Genomic DNA, 13,693 nt, shown 5'->3' with positions numbered 1-13,693 from the left:
TACCTTTTTGAGCTTATTTTTTTTTTATATTACCTTAGTACCAAATCAGTAATTAGTGGAAGAAGAAAGTGATTTTTGTACATTTTTTCCGCACAAAAACAAACAGGATTGTTTAGGAAAAAATGGGCGCTTGGAAATATCATTTCCCTAGTGATTAAACTCTTTCTTCATTAGTTTTGTAGTTAATAAATGAGCAATACTAGACTAAATTTTTAATTCATATTTACAAATCAAATGATGTCTAATTAATAGAAAATAATTACATTAACTCTTATTAAATAATATAAGAATATTTTCAATACCTATTTTAAATAAATAGAAATAGTCAGTTTACCCGATGAATTTAGCTGGTTGATCATAACAGTGTGCATGCTCTGTACACATGTCGAATACTCCATTGGTGTAATTTAGAATGTTGTAGGGTGGGTCCTAGATGAGTCTATCAATGTGTGGTCGCCTCTCGAAATTACTAGCTACCTATGTGATTCTTGCGCAAGCAGTGACACTGGAGACTCTGGAAGCGCCCACACAAACCAACCCAAGAAAATTCTACAAACATCGGCCAACTTTCTCTACCATTATATATATTAACACTTGATTCCCTTTGCCTTTGTAGCACAGAGTAAGCAGTCAAAGAAAACTATCAAAGAAGCAAGCAGCAGGCAAAAAGCTAGCAATGGAAGATGAAGTGGTTCTGTTGGATTTCTGGCCAAGCCCTTTCGGGATGAGGGTGAGGATTGCCCTGGCGGAGAAGGGCGTCGAGTACGAGTCCCGGGAAGAAGACTTGAGCAACAAGAGCCCTCTGCTGCTCAAGATGAACCCTGTTCACAAGCAAATCCCAGTTCTGATCCACAAGGGAAGACCGATATGCGAATCCCTCATCATTGTTCAGTACATTGATGAGGTTTGGAGTAATAAAGCCCCTCTGCTGCCTTCTGATCCTTACCCTAGAGCCCATGCAAGGTTCTGGGCTGACTATGTTGACAAGAAGGTTGGTTATTTCAGTATATTCGTCAAACTGTGATTTTAACTATTTAATTATCTAATCTTTACCCGCAAACCATGACTAGGTGTATGAAACATTTCTCTTTTGTGATTTTAACCAGTTATATATTTTAATACGTACATATGTCAAACTCTGACTTGCACGTAAGAAGTTGGTGTTCTTTCTAACTGGGTTTTTGTCGTCGTAGATTTATTCGACAGGGAAGTTGGTGTGGGTAACCACAGGTGAAGTCCAAGAGGCAGCAAAGAAGGAACTGATAGAGTGCTTCAAGCTGCTGGAAAACGAGCTAGGGGACAAGACCTACTTTGGGGGTGAGAGTTTTGGCCTAGTGGACGTGGCACTTATCCCTTTCTATAGCTGGTTCTATGCACTGGAGACCTGTGGAAACCTGTGCATGGTGAAGGAGTGTCCGAGGCTGGTGGGTTGGGCAAAGAGATGCATGCAGAGGGAGAGTGTGTCCAAGTCTCTGCCTGATCAGTACAAAATGTATGACTTCCTTTTGGAGCTTAGAAAGAAGTTTGATGTCCATACCTAAGACATTAGAGCTTTAGATTTATCAAACTTGTTCAGGCATGGATGGATGAGTATAGCCTATATGTGATCTTCATGTCCCTAAAGTGGAAAATATGACTGTATCTACCTTTTTATTTTAAAATAAATTGCAAACAATGACGTTTATAGTTTTGAGTTTAGTCAAGTTGGTTAGAGCAGTGTGCTATATATTTTTTTTTAATTGCTTTTTATAAACAAAGAAAATGAACTCTTTTGTATTTATTTCTGTTGCTTGTATAGGAACTATGAAATCAAATCAAATACCAAACAATTTGCTTCTAGTTCGATATATTTTAACCAGAAGAAAAAGAAAGAAAAGTCTTTTAAAACAATTTAATTCAATCGAACACTCAGGCATAACCATAACACCAATTTATGCTCCTTATCCAATGACCCACCAGTTTGGATCGGGACAAGGTGATGATAACAAATCGCTAAACATGTCAAATGTATCGTCCTGTAGGGGCACGATGGCCATATCCACAGCGATTGAACCTGCAATACACGACTTGTGAAACATATGCTTACATGGCATCTCCTTGGCTTCAACTCCCACCTTCATGTTTTCCAAGCAGATACAACACTCCGCCTGGTCCTTCGTCGGTCGGCATAGTAATGGCATCGATGGCGGTGTTGGACAGCACCGGAAGCAGCCCCTACCGGGTCGTAAAATAGAGAGGCGGAGCGCGTGGTAGTACAAAAGAATTCTTCGGGCAACATTTTCAATTTCAAAATAGATATTTCTGAAATCATAAGAAGAACAACAAAACATTAGGATCATAGATTTAATAAATCAAAATTACGATAAAACAATTATTATTTTCTTATTTATAAAATACAGAAGACATGGTTCTTACGGATGCGTCTTCTTCTTTCAACAAGCGAAAGTGTTTTAGCAATAACAGGGTTTGCTTAGAATAGAAAGTATATTTTGTGAAAGCAGAGACACCCTTAATATACCGATTAGTGTTTCTCTAAAACCGCCTATTATAGTTAGTAGAGAGATACATCAAATTACTATTAAATTAAAATATTGTCCCATCAAGGCATGTACAATATGTCTGTCTTAATTAGAGTTTCAATTAGTCAATTAAATGTATCTTGGTTCCATATCTTGATGATAAAGTTATTACCTTTTAAGTAATTCAGTTTATAATAATTGACAACTCAAGATGAGTCTTACAACATCTCCACGGATTGCTTACTAGAGTCTGAGATACAGCGAAGGATATTTTAGGTCAAGGCTTATAAAAGGCATGTATATGCATGCAGCTGCACGCTTAAAACCTAGTTTGTGATGGACAATCCCACCTCGTCTAGGAAACCCTAGTTTGCACAACTAATTACAGAGGACCAGAATGGAATAGGAAAACATAAAGCCTAAGAATTGAAAAGAAAGAGCAAACAGGCACCAAAAAGAAAAAAGGAAAGTCACTTTTTTCCCTTAGGAAATAAAATTTCTCTCTTTTTTGTTAAGGTTTTCTGGATCTCTTATTTCCCTTTTCTGGATGATATTTTTTCTTTTTTCAAGTAGGATTCCTCTATCAATTAGAGTTATCTTCTCTATATAAAGAGTACTTTGGTAAATTGTGGATTAAGATCAAAACTTTGACCTCGAACGATCACTCAATTCCTATACATCTCTCTCACCTCAACAACGAGTTCAGCAACATGGCTTTTGTTAAGAGGAGCAAAAGCCGAAAAACTGTCACGTTCGATCTGCCGGAGGTGGAATGTGCTGAGTTTGATCATGGTGGAAACGAAAATCAAAGTGGTAAGGAAAAAATTGAAGGTAAAAAGAAAGGTGGCTTCGTAAGACGGCTTAAAAAGCTTATCAGCAAAAGACGCGAGTGTGCCCCTAAGGAAAGCAGACGTTATTATGATGAACATGAAAACAAAAGATGCGACAAAGATGACGACAATAATAGTAGTGTACTTGACTCAAATCGCGATGAAGATGATAGTGACAACAATAGTAGTGTGCTTGACTTGCATTCCGACGATGAAGATGATAGTGACAACAATAGTAGTGTGCTTGACTTGCATTCCGACGATGATGAAGACGATGACGATAGTGATGAGGACTTGCACAAAAAGGCTCAACATGACCATACAAGCCTAACGCATCGTGGTCGTGAGAATGCGAATCAGATGAGCTCTCCTGGCAACAGATATGCGTACCCAGCTAGTTATAACACGCATATGTACCCAACTAATAACATGTATTATAACTCAGCTTATCACACGTATGCATACCCAAGTTATAACCCAGATTACAACATGCGTGCGTACTCAGCTTATAACGCGAATGCGTACCCAGCTTATAACTCAGCTTCCATGCACGGTGCCATGCAGGAGTACCCAACGAACAACATGAACATGCCACCGAATTCGGTGCCACCACTTTATCATACCTTCAACTACTTCACTGAAGAAAACCCTGCTTGCACCATCATGTAAAAGATAGCTACAATTTCTTTTTCCTTTTTTTTTTTTTTTTTTTTTTCCTTTGCCAGCAAAGATTTCTAGAATTCTTTTTTATTTTTCCCTTTTTGGTCAAACTAATGTTTTATTTTTTGTTATTGGATTTTTGTTTATTATGGTATTTTAATTAATGCTTGTTGTTGCTTGTTCTTTGTTTTTTGTCTCATGTGTGATTTGAACTTTACCAAATTATATTGTCTAACTTAACTAAAATATATAGTTCTCAAATTTGTCTGCATTTTCTGAGATCATTAGATTTCCCTATCTATGGCTCAATGAAGAAGGAAACAAGCAAACACAAGCAGCAAAATGGGACATGTCGTACTGTTTGTGTAATTTGGATAAAAAAACTTTGAACCCTTCGATATATGATGAGATTATCTAACTTAGTCTCCAGAACAATTAGAATACGAGAAAATTTGTTGTGTCACGGTGTTATGTCCCGTTGTTGTATCTCCAGCAGTAGCTCATCAAGTGAACAGAGTTTTGATCGAGTTCCCTCAACTGGCAGCAATCTTTCTTAGTGCTAGTGGCTTTTTTTTTTTTTTTTTTCTCCCTAAAAGTTGTTTTATATAAGGATAATACTAGTAAGACTAAATTTGTAGGCACAATTTTGTAAACTCAATGACATGGAAGTTGATGATTTGATTATGACTTAAGCGTTAATAAACATACTCATTCTTATTAGTGACATATAATTTAATTTGTAATTTTTGTCTACAAATTTAGTCCCCTAAAACTTCCATTTATATAAGGGAGTTTTAACAAAACACTCCCGGTACTGTTTACTTTTAACGAAAACCCACATTTATACATTTTCCTGGTACTATTTACTATACCTTTAAAAATGACTTTTCATTAAAAGGGAATTTTTTTTGAACTTTTGATTAGTTTTCTTTTTATATAATAGTCAATTATGCATTCTTGATTTCTTCTTTTTTCTGAGAATTAGAATACCACATCCACCCACAGAATTTAATGCCTTCAAATTGTTATTTCGTGTAGGCTCCACCTTTATTTTGATTTCTTAAAAGTTAGGGTGTTAGATTTGAGTTCGAAACTCATGCTCTCCATAATCATTATAATTTTTCTCTTACCCCAAAAAAAAAAAAAAAAAAAAATCTAAGTACTCTGTAATCAAAAATCAACTATTTATTTAATTTTGATTACGAATTAGTAAATATACCATAAATGTGCAAAGTATAGGAAAGTAGGCCCTTTGACCCCAAAAAAAAAAAACAAATTCAAGGCCCAGTCACGGCATTTGAACTCCAATAAGCCCAAAAGTAGGGAAAACCCACGGGCAGCGGCAAAATTCCTCTCTCGCTGTTTTTGCCTCTCAACATCCTCCTTTCCTTCTCCTTGGAGTCTCTGCAAAACCAGCTCGTCTTCGATCCTACAGAACCCCAATCCCAAAGGGCTTCACCATCTCCTTCTGTCTCTCTCAACCTGCAAATAAAAATGGTAACCTTCAATTTCTATGCTAATTTACATCAACGTTTCCAATTTCCATGCTGATTTTCTCCGAATTTTTCCCTGCAACCCGTAATTTGAAATGGGTTTTCTGTTGGGTGTGTGGGTTTGCAGTTGTTCTTCTCGTATTTCAAGGAGTTGGTGGGGAGAGAAGTGACGGTGGAGCTGAAGAATGACCTTGCTATCAGAGGAACACTGCACTCAGTGGATCAGTACCTCAACATTAAGCTCGAGAACACTAGGGTTGTCGACCAGGACAAGTACCCTCACATGGTAACCATCCTTTTTTTTGTCTTTTCACGTTAACGTTTGCCTCTACTATGTACTTGTCTGCGCCTGTTGGTTGTTTGCTTGATTTCTAGGGTTTGGTGTTTGGAGGGGGTAATCCTATTGATTGAGTTTGTGATGAGAAGTTAGGTTTTAGGGTTTCAAATGGGTTGTTTTGATTTTTTATTGTCTTTTGTGGTTTTGTTTTTGAAAACTTGCACCTGTTAAGTTTTTGGGATTTGTAAATAAGTAACAAGGGACTTAGCAGAACAACAATGGTAGTGATAGGCCCTGGCCATCTATGCTTTAGTATGTCCAGACTTCTGAGTGATTGTGAGCAGATTAAGTATTGATGGAGGATATTTACTCGTTGGCTTAATTGTATACCGGAAAGGCGGAAAGTTCATCACGTAATGAAAAAGACTGAGAATTTTGGCTCACTATATGATGTTTAGTCATTTGGGTTGTAATAGCCAAGACCGAGTAAATGGACGATTTGAATTTAGTGTGGAGAACTGTTATTCTCAAAACATTTGAAGGAAATGTTATGTAAGACCCCTGTAATGTACAGAACACTATCCAATAAGCTACATAAGAAATAAATGTAGCTGGATGCAAACTTTAAGATGATGGGCATGTGGAAATGTTGCGAAGTATAAAATTTGGGGATAGCACCAGCGAAAGATAAAGTGAGAGAATCATCTGAGATGGTTTTGTTGTCTCAATTGAAGATCATAGGGCTTATCATGTTGTTGACTTGAGTTAATGGCACAAAAGGGCGTACCAATAGATGAAATTTGATGTTGAGTACTCCAAACAGAAGCCCAAGCTCATTACAAAAAGAAGCATATCTTTTCTTGTTTTCTTTCTCGAGAAGGGCTTATATAAGTTGTGTGTGTAAAACAAAGAAAATATCAGTGCCTCTTGACTTAAGTCGTGGCCCATGTGAAAGAATTTTTAAGGTCAAATGGAGAAAGAAGCTTGCTTTGGTTCATCCAAAATTACCGGTTTGGTTCCTTCCTAGGAGTCATACCTGGAGGGAAGCTTTACTGAAATCTTGGAATCACTGAGTGGGGGTTTTTCTTGCCCAATTGTAATAGGATAAACTAAACTTTTCCTGTGAGAAATGTTCACTAAATCATTCTAGGTCACTTAATTGTGACAAAACGTATTTATAGTTAAGGTGCGTGTTGTAATCTAGTTTCAGGGTTTATGAGTGATTTGCGTCTATTACTCCTCCAATGTTTGTGTTGAATTTATGCAGTCCATGTACTTATTATTGATTTGGGTTTGACATGGTTATGAGTTTATTATGTTCATGATGTTTATGTTTATGTTTATCACTGTTAGCTTGTGGGAGTCGATCATTGCAAAGGCATTTTATGATTTTAATTTCAGGGAGCAAGTTTTCTTTTTGGGGCTGTGGGTTAAATTCTTCAGAGCATGGGTCATTGGTCTCTTGACTCTGACTCTAATTTCCTTGGTTTTGTTGGATGCATTGGATGTTCCCGTACTCTCGTGTTTGCTTTGTTAGTTCTAGTGGTTATCTATTTTATATGTTGATTTTTTCTGTCCTCATTATGCTTAAAGAATGTCTTATGGACATTGAAATTGAATTTTGTTATTATTTAACAATTGTATGATGAATGTTCTCTTGCAGATGTCAGTGAGGAACTGTTTTATTAGGGGATCAGTTGTGAGATACGTGCAACTACCCCCAGAGGGAGTTGACGTTGAACTGCTGCATGATGCCACCCGAAGGGAAGCTCGCGGTGGCTGAAGTTAACTCAGTTTTGACATCAATTAAAGAAGGGCGTGGTTGAGCACTGAAATGTTGTGTAATTTTTTTTCCTACATTTCTAGTCTTTTACCAGTACCTTCTCTATGACAAGTTCATGAAGGCTTCTCCTACTAGACCGTAGTTCCGCTTTATGAAACATCTTGGGCCAGTGCAAATTAGTGTTTTTTATCTGTTGCAGTGCATTTTAGTTGAAATTGGGGCATCCAGAACCTTGGCTTCACCATTTGTATTGTTAGTTTTTCCGAGATTGTACCTCGTGCGTGTCTATGATTGATTTGGTTAGAATGTTTTCTACTTCTTCATTAGTTGATTAAAGAGAGAAGGTGAAGGAAATGGTTGTATTCTCGACAACAATACCGTGGATGCGGTGGTATTCTTAATCACTTGAGCAACGAGTATTTTTAAAGAATCGAGTACTGTGAGGTGGTGAATCACGGCTTGGAGCGATTTTATGCCGTTAGACAGGGAGCTCACAGTGTTTTTTGCAAGAATCATCGTGATCTCAATCACTTGAGCTACAACACTATTGTAGAATACGAGAAACATTTTTGACAAAAAAACAAAACTTCAAAATAAAACGAAGCTTTTATTCTCTCTCTAAGAAAAACATTAATATTTTTTTCTCTGCCCTTAGGGTGTTAATAACAATTCTAAATAAAAAAACTTTGTTTTTTGTTTCGCAAGCTGTAGATAGAAATTCTTCTTCAACCCACTACATCCCGTCATCCCCATTTGTAGAGTTGTAGCTCAAGTCCTAAGTAGTGTTATATATTATTGTACGCTAGGGCAAGTGAAGCCCAACTGAGAAGCCCGCCAGCTGATGCCCGGCCCGCTTTTCCGAAGTCGACCCTTCCTTCCTTGTTCCTCCCTTTACCCGCTCTCTCTCTCTTGCTCCGCTGCTTCGTCTTCCTCAGGTGCAGAAATTGCCATTGTCCAGTTTTACCGCCTTCACTCAGTCAATTCCCAGAAGGGCCACAAGGTATTTATTTTCTTTAAATTTAATTTCCCATTTTTTCACTCCCGGGCTTCTATTTATAATTTCTTATTCAGCAGCAATTTTCTACTCCTTTTTTTTTTTAAAAAAAAAAAAAAAACTGAACTTGAATTGTTCTTGGTTGGTGGTGTTTTCTAGTAATGGTCAATTGGTTGTGGTGTAGCTATAACTCTGAAATTCTGAAAATTTTGTTATTACTTAACTCTTTGTAGCTCTGTTTAACCAAATCATATTAATCAGTGCTGTGTCTGTGTTGCTGAAAGAAAAATAATCTGGATAATATATTTTTTGAACCTACAGGACTCAATTAACCATTTTTTTGAAGAAGTTTAGTGAATGGAATAAGAGGTTTTGGAGGTTTAACCCTTCTTAAATTGTAATCCCGACTGCGAGGAGCAACGAAAACTGGACTTGTAATATGGAGGAAATAGAGGCATTGTGGAAAGAAGTAAGGGAGCTAAGTCTAGGCGAGTCGGGAAGAGTGGAGCGGTTGGAGTTCCCACCCACCCCTCTCCAATTCCTTAGAGATTATGTTAACCAAAACAAGCCCTGCATTATATCCAATGCCACCCTCCACTGGCCCGCCCTCTCCTCCTGGACCGACGATTCTTATCTCACTGAAGCCCTCTCCTCTGCTGACATTTCCCTTCACCTTACTCCGCACGGCCAGGCTGATGCCCTCGTCCCCTTGGATGGTTCTCTTTGCTTTGCGTCTGCTCACGTGCAGCGCATGCCCTTCCCGAAAGCTCTCAGACTCATCACCAACAATGACTCCCAATCGAAACTGGTGGCCTATGCGCAGCAGCAGAACAACTGCTTTCCATCAGAGTACTCGGCTTTAGCTGGGGATTGTGACCCCCATATCCCATGGGCCAGTGAGGCCCTTGGCTGCCTCCCTGATGCAGTCAACATGTGGATTGGCAACCATCTGTCTACAACATCGTTTCATAAGGACCACTATGAGAATCTCTATGCTGTTGTGACTGGGCAGAAGCATTTCCTGCTCCTTCCTCCCACTGATGTGCATCGAATGTATATCCGCGGCTACCAATCTGCCCAATATGCGTATTCTCATGACATTGGAGAGTTCACGTTGGAACTGGAGAAGCCAGACAGATATGTGCCTTGGTGTAGTGTCGATCCTTACCCTTCTCCTGAGGACAGGGATAAGCAGCTATCTGACTTTCCTTTGTATTTCGACGGTCCTAAGCCCTTTCACTGTACTGTCAACCCTGGAGAGATTCTTTACCTGTAAGTTTCTGCCATCATTTTTGCACTCATTTGTTTTTTTGTTCTTTTGTCTATTTTAATCTCATCAGACTTTATTCACTTCCAGTTTTGTACAATTCTGGGCATTCTCATTGCGTACTTTGATACCTAGTCCTTTCCTCTCTGGATATCATCTTTATTTGGTAAACAACATATGTAAAATGAAAAGAATTTTTCACAGATTAAGATGTCCATGTTATTTTTATAACCGAATAAAAAAAATATGTGCATGATTATTTGTTTTTTTCATACTTCTATATGCTTTGTAATTTCCAAAGCCTGATATGGTAGAGTTAATGCAGGCCAAGCATGTGGTTTCATCACGTTAGACAAACTCCAGATAGCAGAGGACGCACTATTGCTGTGAACTACTGTAAGGGATCAAGAGCTGAACACTTTTCTGACTTTCTAGGTTCCACTTTTTATATGGTGAAATATTGATGTTCCATTATCATTGGCAGGGTATGATATGCAGTATGATATCAAGTATGCTTACTTCAACTTTTTGCAATCAATTCATTGCCTATCCGTTAATGCTCCAACACTGGCTGAGAAAGTGTATGAGGATTCAGATTCAGATTCGTAGGCATGTTGTCGAAGGAATGAATTGTGTTCCGATTGGACTATAGCACATTTAGCAGGACCAGAGAAGATTTAGGGAGTGATGGATGATCACCGATCATTAGTCTGGGTATCAGATTTGTCATTAGTGGACTGCACAGACTGGGAAGCCAAAGAGATCTCTGAAAGTGAACAATACAGCATTGTTGAGGTTGGGAAATTACATCAGTATTAGTCAATACAACCGGTTGATACTACATTGAAAAAAATATTTCTATAAATCATAAGAATGTCCGTTTTATTTTGTTTTTTGAAGTTTATGGTTACATTGAGGATTCCTTTGTTGTTTCGTTTGCAAGAATTAACCCAGGAAGATCACCCTATAAAATAAGTTCTGACATTTAGCTGTCAGAGATCGTGCTAAAAACTTCTATGTTAGCATCAGCAGAACTAGATTGTTTCTGTTAACATTCTAAACAAAAATGTGTTGCTAAGTAGGATGTATTATAATGCCAAGTTTTATGAGTGTTTTTGCATATATTACTTTTCTCGTATCTGTGTTTGTAGTAAACCTTTGCCGATCAAACACTAATAATTATTTAAGTAGTATTTGATCTTAGTTGATCTGCTGAGTACCTTTGCCTTGTTTTGGTTCAGTTGGACCCAAATGTTAGTTTTGGCCTGGCGATTTCATGATTTGTGACCATTGTAGAAGTGAGGGAAGTATGATAGATTAACTATTTGTGATGGAGAACACTGTTAGCTTGTGGATTGTTTAATCAAACATTGCAAACACACGATGGATTCAAATGTCAGGGGTTATACTCTCATTCTGGGGGAGGTGTGAAACTTCTGAAAATGTGAGTTGCTAGGTTTCACGACTTTCTCTGAGTTGTTTGGTTTCATATACCTTTTGTTCTCATGCTCGTGTTTGTTTTGTTGAGGTCTGTTGTTGATCAATATCTACTGGTTGCGTTCTGAATTGTATTTTACTCCTCAACACTGTATTTTCCTTTCCAACTTGACAACACGGGTCACTCATTTTTGCAAGCTTTCGGCAAGGAGCTGTATTGTTAGGGAGGATCAGCTGTGAGATATGTTCAACTACCCCTAGAGGGAATCGATGGAACTGCTGCATGATGCTGCCACCACAAGGGAAGCTCGGGGCGACTGTAGACACTGTCACACTGGTGGAAGGCCTGTTTGAGCACTCATATTCTGTAATTGCTATGCTTCATGTTTACTTTTATCCCAATACATTTTCGAAAAGTTCATACGTGCTGCAGGTTATGATTATGTGGAGCATTTTTGCTACCCAATGCAAGTTTTTGGTCTACTTACGAATAAATATGATAATTGATTGCGTTGTAACTTCGTATGTTCATCTCTTTTGGCTACAGAGCCACGATAATGGCTCTTTATTTTGCTTTCTTCAATGAAACGAAAAATTACAGCAGACTCAAATCTCCTCGGAAGCTAGAAAAAATTCCAGGAGAAGAATGAAAATTGCAAAAACAACATAACGCAGTGCCGGAAACGAGCAATGACTTCACTGTCAAGGCTCTTTATTCTTCTAAATCTCAAAGAAAATGGAGACTGCCATGCGGTCATAACGAGCTGTTTAGCAAGATTGGCTTCTGTAATCCTGGGAGAGATGACACGAAGATGATTTGTAGATCGACGACTGCGGGGTTGGATCCACCGCAAAATCACCTTCTTCCTCAAAAATTGTATCCAGCATTTTAGTCAACGGCCGTTTGCTTATTGAAATGAACTGTGGTACTGCAACTTCTGTAACGAGTACTCTTGGAGTTTGGTACTTTACCATTCCTTCCATTGCAATGGAGGTATGGAATTATGACAATGCAGTTCTAGAAAGGGAAAATTGGGAAGGTAGAGGAAGATGGAGAGGTTGAGAGAGAATATGCTGCAATGAACAATTTTCTGGGGTTTTATATAGGGGTTTTAGAGATTGAAATTTGGCTGTTACTTTTGTCTTGATGGCTACATCTAAGGACATTCAGTATCTTTCCCAATCCACCTTTAATATTCTAACTAATGAGTCCACGTTCTAATTAAACTAGTTTAATCTATGAAGAAAGGGATTCGAGCTTTTGATGCAAGAGAGCTGACGGCTGGTCTAACTCACATCTGCACAATAAGAATTGTCGATAACAATATCATTTTTATTTTTTAGCTTTCATTGTTACATTAAGGGTAAAGGGAAAACATTAGATAAAGGAGGGATGGTGGTGAGACGAATGAGGGGAAATGAAGACCAATGCATGAAACAAAAATTTGAATCATTTAACGTATGTCTCCGTATACATTAATTCTTCCACGTCCCCTTAGTCGCCCCCTTCTTTATCATTCTCCTTTCTCCCTTATTTCCTCAAAAACAATAAATTAAACACAAAATGGTTACTAAACAAACCGTCTATAAATCATAACATGATATGTCAACTTAATTATGGTTACCAAATAGACCTTTAGCTAATCAATAATCATAACATGATAAGTTCACTTAATTATAGTTACCAAACAGATATTTGGAAACATTTCAGGAAAAAAAAAAAAAAAAAAAAGCATATCCTTTGTATTGATTCCAAGTTTCCAACCGAAAAGTCAGAAAACAGATCAAAGCGGATATCTAAATTGTTACAGAAAGTGGATGAGTACGAAGTGTAAGATTTGTTTTGAGGAGGGACCAGTTGGGTGCGTGTGGTTGGAACATGTAGCAGCATCAGCACGGCACCTAGCTCCAGACAAGTGCCATACTTATGAGATGTAGTTTTCCACCAAAAAAAGTGTTTATTGTAATGTTATCTTCAAACAGCTAGAAGAGCTTGCATGAAATAGATCCATCGTCACTTTATGTTTTCGTCTGGTAATGTATTTAATTACAAGACAGAAAATAGAATTGCCAGAATGACTGTAAACCGTTCCACGTTGTTCCAAAGAAAATAGAATCGCAGCATCGCATCGCATGTGTGACCGGACTTCTTTTCTTATGGCAGCAGTAGATCATGCATAAAGTAGGTTGAATGCAAACTTTATAATAAGGTTTTAAGGCCCATCGTTTAGGTTACTGCACTCCATATGTGAGTGTATAAAAAATTGTAAAATGATTCATTTTTAGAATGCATATGGCTAAAATATAATTATCGAAATCGTATCTTAACATAAAGAGGTGCATGCAGAAAGAGTGTCCAAAGTCACTTCCTGACCTCCTCTATGATGATGACTTCAAGCTTGGAACAATGTAGTATGTTGGAGGAAACATATA

General features: G+C 37.9%; 3 protein-coding genes across 5 annotated transcripts; all 3 read left to right on the top strand.

The window, feature by feature from the left end:
• Positions 1-15: 15 nt before the first annotated feature.
• On the top strand, positions 16-1,686 carry LOC103945956 (probable glutathione S-transferase). The gene is made up of 2 exons (XM_009356552.3): positions 16-991; positions 1,194-1,686. The coding sequence occupies exons 1-2, from the start codon at positions 677-679 to the stop codon at positions 1,539-1,541; spliced, it is 663 nt and encodes a 220-aa protein (XP_009354827.2). The 5' UTR covers positions 16-676; the 3' UTR covers positions 1,542-1,686.
• A 3,659-nt stretch (positions 1,687-5,345) lies between these two features.
• LOC103945955 (sm-like protein LSM2) lies at positions 5,346-7,877 on the top strand. The gene is made up of 3 exons (XM_009356550.2): positions 5,346-5,506; positions 5,630-5,788; positions 7,443-7,877. Exons 1-3 carry the CDS (start codon positions 5,504-5,506, stop codon positions 7,560-7,562), a joined length of 282 nt encoding a protein of 93 aa, XP_009354825.1. The 5' UTR covers positions 5,346-5,503; the 3' UTR covers positions 7,563-7,877.
• Positions 7,878-8,340: 463 nt separating this feature from the next.
• On the top strand, positions 8,341-11,778 carry LOC103945954 (bifunctional peptidase and (3S)-lysyl hydroxylase Jmjd7). Of its 3 annotated transcripts, XM_009356548.3 has the most exons (6): positions 8,341-8,562; positions 8,878-9,828; positions 10,149-10,219; positions 10,308-10,618; positions 11,065-11,267; positions 11,459-11,778. In XM_009356548.3, the coding sequence occupies exons 2-4, from the start codon at positions 8,996-8,998 to the stop codon at positions 10,430-10,432; spliced, it is 1,029 nt and encodes a 342-aa protein (XP_009354823.2). In that variant the 5' UTR covers positions 8,341-8,562; positions 8,878-8,995; the 3' UTR covers positions 10,433-10,618; positions 11,065-11,267; positions 11,459-11,778. The 3 variants fall into 3 exon arrangements, with proteins under 3 accessions (XP_009354823.2, XP_009354822.2, XP_048425820.1); XM_009356547.3 differs by lacking the exon at positions 11,065-11,267; XM_048569863.1 differs by having other exon boundaries at positions 11,065-11,778.
• Positions 11,779-13,693: the final 1,915 nt, after the last annotated feature.

The sequence above is a fragment of a genome, unplaced genomic scaffold (genome assembly GCF_019419815.1).
Source record: "Pyrus x bretschneideri cultivar Hongxiangsu unplaced genomic scaffold, Pyrus_bretschneideri_v1 Contig50, whole genome shotgun sequence".
NCBI classification, from domain to species: domain Eukaryota; kingdom Viridiplantae; phylum Streptophyta; class Magnoliopsida; order Rosales; family Rosaceae; genus Pyrus; species Pyrus x bretschneideri.
The sequence above is the reverse complement of the archived record's forward strand: the minus strand, read 5'-3'. Positions and strand labels throughout refer to the sequence as shown.

Bases quoted from the DNA above. Each gene is read 5' to 3' on its own strand.
- LOC103945954 (XM_009356547.3), top strand. From the start codon at position 8,996: ATGGAGGAAATAGAGGCATTGTGGAAAGAAGTAAGGGAGCTAAGTCTA. The intron at 9,829-10,148 runs GTAAGTTTCTGC...GAGTTAATGCAG, and splicing joins CCTGGAGAGATTCTTTACCT to GCCAAGCATGTGGTTTCATC. The intron at 10,220-10,307 runs GTAAGGGATCAA...TATCATTGGCAG, and splicing joins CACTATTGCTGTGAACTACT to GGTATGATATGCAGTATGAT.
- LOC103945956 (XM_009356552.3), top strand. From the start codon at position 677: ATGGAAGATGAAGTGGTTCTGTTGGATTTCTGGCCAAGCCCTTTCGGG. The intron at 992-1,193 runs GTTGGTTATTTC...TTGTCGTCGTAG, and splicing joins CTGACTATGTTGACAAGAAG to ATTTATTCGACAGGGAAGTT.
- LOC103945955 (XM_009356550.2), top strand. The intron at 5,789-7,442 runs GTAACCATCCTT...GTTCTCTTGCAG, and splicing joins AGGACAAGTACCCTCACATG to ATGTCAGTGAGGAACTGTTT.